The following is an 8,731-nucleotide window of genomic DNA, read 5'->3' on the forward strand; positions in this document are numbered from 1 at the left end:
ACCTCGCTCCCTCCTTCCACATCTCGCTGCCATTCCCTACCTCTCTCCCACGGTTTGGCCAGCCCCTCCCTCTCTTCCCTCTCTCTCTCTCTCCTCATCCCCACCTTTCTCTTCTCCTCTCTCCTCATCCCCCTCTCCTTCTCTCCCTCACCTTCCAGGGGTTTAACAATCTGTAGTTTGTCGGGGAGGTATGGTCGGGAGGCCCACAGGTGTAATGACCCCAGAGACATGATGCTATCTGAGGGGGTCATCCCGCCCCCCTGCCCCCCCCCATCCTGCGCAACTCCTCCTCCACCTCTCCTCCTCCCTCTCTCCTCCTCAAAGAAGCGTCTCTCGCTCAGGTTGTTCTGGCGGCGCAGGGACAGGCGGCGTAATGCCAGCCTCAGGTCCTCAACACCAGCTGCTTTCTTAGCACGGGCGTCCACACTAAAGCCCAAACAGAAATAGATAAATATTACTAGACTGATGCACAGACATAGACTATTCAAAAAAATTAACCTGGTGAATATGAAAAGATTGTTCTAATTTCATTTTAATATGGTTCGCTAGATTTTAAACATTTCTTCAGGCGAGATCTGGTAAACTGTACAACTATACTGTGTCAAAGACAGGCTGGAACAATCACAGGTTCAGGTATGCACGACTTACCTGTCCTGATTGTCTGCTGCTGACTCCATGAGCATGCTCTGTTGTCGGTTGTCAAGGGCGACACCGTCACCTCTGACATCCCAGCTAATGCTACCAGCCATGGGTGTGGTCCTGCCACTAGAGTGAGCGGAGCTAAGAGACGACGCCTGATTGGATCCCGGGATGTTGGCGTTGGACGGGATTGGAGAACGCTGTCGGACCATCTGGTTGATGTTCTTCACTGTCTCAAACACACGCTTGTGGTGCACCCTGTTCACACACATAAAATGAAATAGGCATGAGTGTAGGCAAGTATGGTAGCTATGAGTATATATTATGAGTATAGGTGAGTTTATGTTACTATACAGTATTGAGAAAGCTTAGAAGAGTGTTATAAACTAATAGAAGCGTGTGTACTTCTGTTCCTCGCACTCAGGGTCATCCAGACTCATCTCCTTCCTCATCGTCCCCTCTATCTCTGCTGCCAGGGAGTCCTGCCGTACACACACACCATAGACACACACACCATAGACACACACACCATCAGCTCTATGATATACAACTACACTCTCAAAAGGAGATCGCTCTTTTGAGAGTGTACGTTCTGATATCCCCTACCACACACATACCATAGGGTAGAGACCCAGAGGATGGAATCTGCGTGGTGTTCCAGCAGGATGGTTTCTGTTCCTCAAGGACTTCAGCTCTTCCTGAGCCTCATGGAGCATCTCTATACACTCTGAATATTTATCATCCAAATCTGTTAGCTAGAGAGAAGGAACAAAAGAGAGCAGGCTTGATTACTTGTTCTCATTGGCAAAGTATTCATGAGGTGTAGGTTGGCAAAGGGGTAGGGTGTGAGTCTAACCTCGACTGTGAGTTGTCTCTGGGCATCTTTAGCTGCCCCTAGGTGCTGAGAGAGCTCCTCATTTTCCACTGCGTACTGAAGAAACACACACACACTCACAAAGAGAGTATTGTACTGAGCACATACCACATTGCATGCAGTGTATTACTGAGGGTAAAGCATGGGTATGCGTGTCTCACCGACTTGGCTTTCTTCTGTAGGTCAACTATTTGAGAGAGCAGGTGTGTGATCTCCTCCTGCTGTCGCATGGCGTCCTCTGTCTTCCGAGCCAACTCCTCCGCTATGGTGTTTATCTGCAGACTGGACTGTCCTGGAGAGGGGAGAGGGGAGAGGAGAGATTCATTAAGTGTTTATCTGCAGACTGGACTGTCCTGCAGAGGGGAGAGGAGAGATTCATTAAGTGTTTATCTACAGACTGGACTGTCCTGGAGAGGGGAGAGGGGGGATTCATTAGGTGTTTATCTACAGACTGGACTGTCCTGGAGAGGGGAGAGGAGAGATTCATTAAGTGTTTATCTACAGACTGGACTGTCCTGGAGAGGGGAGAGGGGGGATTCATTAGGTGTTTATCTACAGACTGGACTGTCCTGGAGACAGGAGAGGGGAGAGGGGGATTCATTAGGTGTTTATCTACAGACTGGACTGTCCTGGAGACAGGAGAGGGGAGAGGAGAGATTCATTAGGTGTTTATCTGCAGACTGGACTGTCCTGGAGACAGGAGAGGGGAGAGGGGGGATTCATTAGGTGTTTATCTGCAGACTGGACTGTCCTGGAGACAGGAGAGGGGAGAGGGGGGATTCATTAGGTGTTTATCTACAGACTGGACTGTCCTGGAGAGGGGAGAGGGGGGATTCATTAGGTGTTTATCTACAGACTGGACAGTCCTGGAGACAGGAGAGGGGAGAGGGGGGATTCATTAGGTGTTTATCTACAGACTGGACTGTCCTGGAGAGGGGAGGGGGGAGAGGGGGGATTCATTAGGTGTTTATCTACAGACTGGACTGTCCTGGAGACAGGAGAGGGGAGAGGAGAGATTCATTAGATGTTTATCTACAGACTGGACAGTCCTGGAGACAGGAGAGGGGAGAGGGGGGATTCATTAGGTGTTTATCTACAGACTGGACTGTCCTGGAGAGGGGAGAGGGGGGATTCATTAGGTGTTTATCTACAGACTGGACTGTCCAGGAGAGGGGAGAGGGGAGATTCATTAGGTGTTTATCTACAGACTGGACTGTCCTGGAGACAGGAGAGGGGAGAGGGGGGATTCATTAGGTGTTTATCTACAGACTGGACTGTCCTGGAGACAGGAGAGAGGAGAGGGGGATTCATTAGGTGTTTATCTACAGACTGGACTGTCCTGGAGACAGGAGAGGAGAGAGGGGGGATTCATTAGGTGTTTATCTACAGACTGGACTGTCCTGGAGACAGGAGAGGGGAGAGGGGAGAGGGGGGAATCATTAGGTGTTTATCTACAGACTGGACTGTCCTGGAGACAGGAGAGGGGAGAGGGGGGATTCATTAGGTGTTTATCTGCAGACTGGACTGTCCTGGAGACAGGAGAGGGGAGAGGGGGGATTCATTAGGTGTTTATCTACAGACTGGACTGTCCTGGAGACAGGAGAGGGGAGATTCATTAGGTTTTTATCTGCAGACTGGACTGTCCTGGAGACAGGAGAGGGGAGAGGGGGGATTCATTAGGTGTTTATCTACAGACTGGACTGTCCTGGAGAGGGGAGAGGGGGCATTCATTAGGTGTTTATCTGCAGACTGGACTGTCCTGGAGAGGGGAGAGGGGGGAATCATTAGGTGTTTATCTACAGACTGGACAGTCCTGGAGACAGGAGAGGGGAGAGGGGGGATTCATTAGGTGTTTATCTACAGACTGGACTGTCCTGGAGAGGGGAGGGGGGAGAGGGGGGATTCATTAGGTGTTTATCTACAGACTGGACTGTCCTGGAGACAGGAGAGGGGAGAGGAGAGATTCATTAGATGTTTATCTACAGACTGGACAGTCCTGGAGACAGGAGAGGGGAGAGGGGGGATTCATTAGGTGTTTATCTACAGACTGGACTGTCCAGGAGAGGGGAGAGGGGGGATTCATTAGGTGTTTATCTACAGACTGGACTGTCCTGGAGACAGGAGAGGGGAGAGGGGGGATTCATTAGGTGTTTATCTACAGACTGGACTGTCCTGGAGACAGGAGAGGGGAGATACATTAGGTTTTTATCTGCAGACTGGACTGTCCTGGAGACAGGAGAGGGGAGAGGGGGGATTCATTAGGTGTTTATCTACAGACTGGACTGTCCTGGAGAGGGGAGAGGGGGCATTCATTAGGTGTTTATCTGCAGACTGGACTGTCCTGGAGAGGGGAGAGGGGGGAATCATTAGGTGTTTATCTACAGACTGGACAGTCCTGGAGACAGGAGAGGGGAGAGGGGGGATTCATTAGGTGTTTATCTACAGACTGGACTGTCCTGGAGACAGGAGAGGGGAGAGGAGAGATTCATTAGATGTTTATCTACAGACTGGACAGTCCTGGAGACAGGAGAGGGGAGAGGGGGGATTCATTAGGTGTTTATCTACAGACTGGACTGTCCAGGAGAGGGGAGAGGGGGGATTCATTAGGTGTTTATCTACAGACTGGACTGTCCAGGAGAGGGGAGAGGGGAGAGGGGAGATTCATTAGGTGTTTATCTACAGACTGGACTGTCCTGGAGACAGGAGAGGGGAGAGGGGGGATTCATTAGGTGTTTATCTACAGACTGGACTGTCCTGGAGACAGGAGAGGAGAGAGGGGGGATTCATTAGGTGTTTATCTACAGACTGGACTGTCCTGGAGACAGGAGAGGGGAGAGGGGAGAGGGGGGAATCATTAGGTGTTTATCTACAGACTGGACTGTCCTGGAGACAGGAGAGGGGAGAGGAGAGATTCATTAGGTGTTTATCTACAGACTGGACTGTCCTGGAGACAGGAGAGGGGAGAGGGGGGATTCATTAGGTGTTTATCTGCAGACTGGACTGTCCTGGAGACAGGAGAGGGGAGAGGGGGGATTCATTGGGTGTTTATCTACAGACTGGACTGTCCTGGAGAGGGGAGAGGGGGATTCATTAGGTGTTTATCTACAGACTGGACTGTCCTGGAGACAGGAGAGGGGAGATTCATTAGGTTTTTATCTGCAGACTGGACTGTCCTGGAGACAGGAGAGGGGAGAGGGGGGATTCATTAGGTGTTTATCTACAGACTGGACTGTCCTGGAGAGGGGAGAGGGGGCATTCATTAGGTGTTTATCTGCAGACTGGACTGTCCTGGAGAGGGGAGAGGGGGGAATCATTAGGTGTTTATCTACAGACTGGACTGCCCTGGAGAGGGGAGAGGGGGGATTCATTAGGTGTTTATCTGCAGACTGGACTGTCCTGGAGACAGGAGAGGGGAGAGGGGGGATTCATTAGGTGTTTATCTACAGACTGGACTGTCCTGGAGACAGGAGAGGGGGGATTCATTAGGTGTTTATCTGCAGACTGGACTGTCCTGGAGACAGGAGAGGGGAGAGGAGATATTCATTAGGTGTTTATCTACAGACTGGACTGTCCTGGAGACAGGAGAGGGGAGAGGGGGGATTCATTAGGTGTTTATCTACAGACTGGACTGTCCTGGAGAGGGGAGATTCGTTAGGTGTTTATCTACAGACTGGACTGTCCTGGAGACAGGAGAGGGGAGAGGAGGGATTCATTAGGTGTTTATCTACATACTGGACTGTCCTGGAGACAGGAGAGGGGAGAGGGGGGATTCATTAGGTGTTTATCTACAGACTGGACTGTCCTGGGGACAGGAGAGGGGAGAGGAGAGATTCATTAGGTGTTTATCTACAGACTGGACTGTCCAGGAGACAGGAGAGGGGAGAGGGGGGATTCATTAGGTGTTTATCTGCAGACTGGACTGTCCTGGAGAGGGGAGAGGGGGGATTCATTAGGTGTTTATCTACAGACTGGACTGTCCTGGAGAGGGGAGAGGGGGGATTCATTAGGTGTTTATCTACAGACTGGACTGTCCTGGAGAGGGGAGAGGGGGGATTCATTAGGTGTTTATCTACAGACTGGACTGTCCTGGAGAGGGGAGAGGGGGGATTCATTAGGTGTTTATCTACAGACTGGACTGTCCTGGAGACAGGAGAGGGGAGAGGGGGGATTCATTAGGTGTTTATCTACAGACTGGACTGTCCTGGAGACAGGAGAGGGGAGAGGGGGATTCATTAGGTGTTTATCTACAGACTGGACTGTCCTGGAGAGGGGAGAGGGGGGATTCATTAGGTGTTTATCTGCAGACTGGACTGTCCTGGAGACAGGAGAGGGGAGAGGGGGGATTCATTAGGTGTTTATCTACAGACTGGACTGTCCTGGAGACAGGAGAGAGGAGAGGGGGATTCATTAGGTGTTTATCTACAGACTGGACTGTCCTGGAGACAGGAGAGGAGAGAGGGGGGATTCATTAGGTGTTTATCTACAGACTGGACTGTCCTGGAGACAGGAGAGGGGAGAGGGGAGAGGGGGGAATCATTAGGTGTTTATCTACAGACTGGACTGTCCTGGAGACAGGAGAGGGGAGAGGAGAGATTCATTAGGTGTTTATCTACAGACTGGACTGTCCTGGAGACAGGAGAGGGGAGAGGGGGGATTCATTAGGTGTTTATCTGCAGACTGGACTGTCCTGGAGACAGGAGAGGGGAGAGGGGGGATTCATTAGGTGTTTATCTACAGACTGGACTGTCCTGGAGACAGGAGAGGGGAGATTCATTAGGTTTTTATCTGCAGACTGGACTGTCCTGGAGACAGGAGAGGGGAGAGGGGGGATTCATTAGGTGTTTATCTACAGACTGGACTGTCCTGGAGAGGGGAGAGGGGGCATTCATTAGGTGTTTATCTGCAGACTGGACTGTCCTGGAGAGGGGAGAGGGGGGAATCATTAGGTGTTTATCTACAGACTGGACAGTCCTGGAGACAGGAGAGGGGAGAGGGGGGATTCATTAGGTGTTTATCTACAGACTGGACTGTCCTGGAGAGGGGAGGGGGGAGAGGGGGGATTCATTAGGTGTTTATCTACAGACTGGACTGTCCTGGAGACAGGAGAGGGGAGAGGAGAGATTCATTAGATGTTTATCTACAGACTGGACAGTCCTGGAGACAGGAGAGAGGAGAGGGGGATTCATTAGGTGTTTATCTACAGACTGGACTGTCCTGGAGAGGGGAGAGGGGGGATTCATTAGGTGTTTATCTACAGACTGGACTGTCCAGGAGAGGGGAGAGGGGGGATTCATTAGGTGTTTATCTACAGACTGGACTGTCCAGGAGAGGGGAGAGGGGAGAGGGGAGATTCATTAGGTGTTTATCTACAGACTGGACTGTCCTGGAGACAGGAGAGGGGAGAGGGGGGATTCATTAGGTGTTTATCTACAGACTGGACTGTCCTGGAGACAGGAGAGAGGAGAGGGGGATTCATTAGGTGTTTATCTACAGACTGGACTGTCCTGGAGACAGGAGAGGAGAGAGGGGGGATTCATTAGGTGTTTATCTACAGACTGGACTGTCCTGGAGACAGGAGAGGGGAGAGGGGAGAGGGGGGAATCATTAGGTGTTTATCTACAGACTGGACTGTCCTGGAGACAGGAGAGGGGAGAGGAGAGATTCATTAGGTGTTTATCTACAGACTGGACTGTCCTGGAGACAGGAGAGGGGAGAGGGGGGATTCATTAGGTGTTTATCTGCAGACTGGACTGTCCTGGAGACAGGAGAGGGGAGAGGGGGGATTCATTGGGTGTTTATCTACAGACTGGACTGTCCTGGAGAGGGGAGAGGGGGATTCATTAGGTGTTTATCTACAGACTGGACTGTCCTGGAGACAGGAGAGGGGAGATTCATTAGGTTTTTATCTGCAGACTGGACTGTCCTGGAGACAGGAGAGGGGAGAGGGGGGATTCATTAGGTGTTTATCTACAGACTGGACTGTCCTGGAGAGGGGAGAGGGGGCATTCATTAGGTGTTTATCTGCAGACTGGACTGTCCTGGAGAGGGGAGAGGGGGGAATCATTAGGTGTTTATCTACAGACTGGACTGCCCTGGAGAGGGGAGAGGGGGGATTCATTAGGTGTTTATCTGCAGACTGGACTGTCCTGGAGACAGGAGAGGGGAGAGGGGGGATTCATTAGGTGTTTATCTACAGACTGGACTGTCCTGGAGACAGGAGAGGGGGGATTCATTAGGTGTTTATCTGCAGACTGGACTGTCCTGGAGACAGGAGAGGGGAGAGGAGATATTCATTAGGTGTTTATCTACAGACTGGACTGTCCTGGAGACAGGAGAGGGGAGAGGGGGGATTCATTAGGTGTTTATCTACAGACTGGACTGTCCTGGAGAGGGGAGATTCGTTAGGTGTTTATCTACAGACTGGACTGTCCTGGAGACAGGAGAGGGGAGAGGAGGGATTCATTAGGTGTTTATCTACATACTGGACTGTCCTGGAGACAGGAGAGGGGAGAGGGGGGATTCATTAGGTGTTTATCTACAGACTGGACTGTCCTGGGGACAGGAGAGGGGAGAGGAGAGATTCATTAGGTGTTTATCTACAGACTGGACTGTCCAGGAGACAGGAGAGGGGAGAGGGGGGATTCATTAGGTGTTTATCTGCAGACTGGACTGTCCTGGAGAGGGGAGAGGGGGGATTCATTAGGTGTTTATCTACAGACTGGACTGTCCTGGAGAGGGGAGAGGGGGGATTCATTAGGTGTTTATCTACAGACTGGACTGTCCTGGAGAGGGGAGAGGGGGGATTCATTAGGTGTTTATCTACAGACTGGACTGTCCTGGAGAGGGGAGAGGGGGGATTCATTAGGTGTTTATCTACAGACTGGACTGTCCTGGAGACAGGAGAGGGGAGAGGGGGGATTCATTAGGTGTTTATCTACAGACTGGACTGTCCTGGAGACAGGAGAGGGGAGAGGGGGATTCATTAGGTGTTTATCTACAGACTGGACTGTCCTGGAGAGGGGAGAGGGGGGATTCATTAGGTGTTTATCTGCAGACTGGACTGTCCTGGAGACAGGAGAGGGGAGAGGGGGGATTCATTAGGTGTTTATCTACAGACTGGACTGTCCTGGAGACAGGAGAGGGGGGATTCATTAGGTGTTTATCTGCAGACTGGACTGTCCTGGAGACAGGAGAGGGGAGAGGAGATATTCATTAGGT

General features: G+C 51.2%; 1 protein-coding gene across 6 annotated transcripts in view; it reads right to left on the reverse strand.

The window, feature by feature from the left end:
- trak1b (trafficking protein, kinesin binding 1b) overlaps positions 1 to 8,731 on the reverse strand; it is a 51,598-nt gene that overhangs the window by 5,259 nt on the left and 37,608 nt on the right. For all 6 annotated transcript variants that reach the window (XM_090208909.1, XM_090208905.1, XM_090208906.1 and 3 more), the window contains exons 7-12: positions 1,675 to 1,805; positions 1,496 to 1,570; positions 1,257 to 1,394; positions 1,045 to 1,121; positions 649 to 897; positions 152 to 426 (exon numbers count right to left, since the gene is read on the reverse strand). In XM_090208909.1, coding sequence (XP_090065035.1) covers positions 152 to 426; positions 649 to 897; positions 1,045 to 1,121; positions 1,257 to 1,394; positions 1,496 to 1,570; positions 1,675 to 1,805 — 945 coding nt within the window. The remainder of the gene's footprint in view (positions 1 to 151; positions 427 to 648; positions 898 to 1,044; positions 1,122 to 1,256; positions 1,395 to 1,495; positions 1,571 to 1,674; positions 1,806 to 8,731) is intronic.

The sequence above is a fragment of the Oncorhynchus mykiss genome, chromosome 18 (genome assembly GCF_057628025.1).
Source record: "Oncorhynchus mykiss isolate SJ-2025 chromosome 18, ASM5762802v1, whole genome shotgun sequence".
Lineage (NCBI taxonomy): Eukaryota > Metazoa > Chordata > Actinopteri > Salmoniformes > Salmonidae > Oncorhynchus > Oncorhynchus mykiss.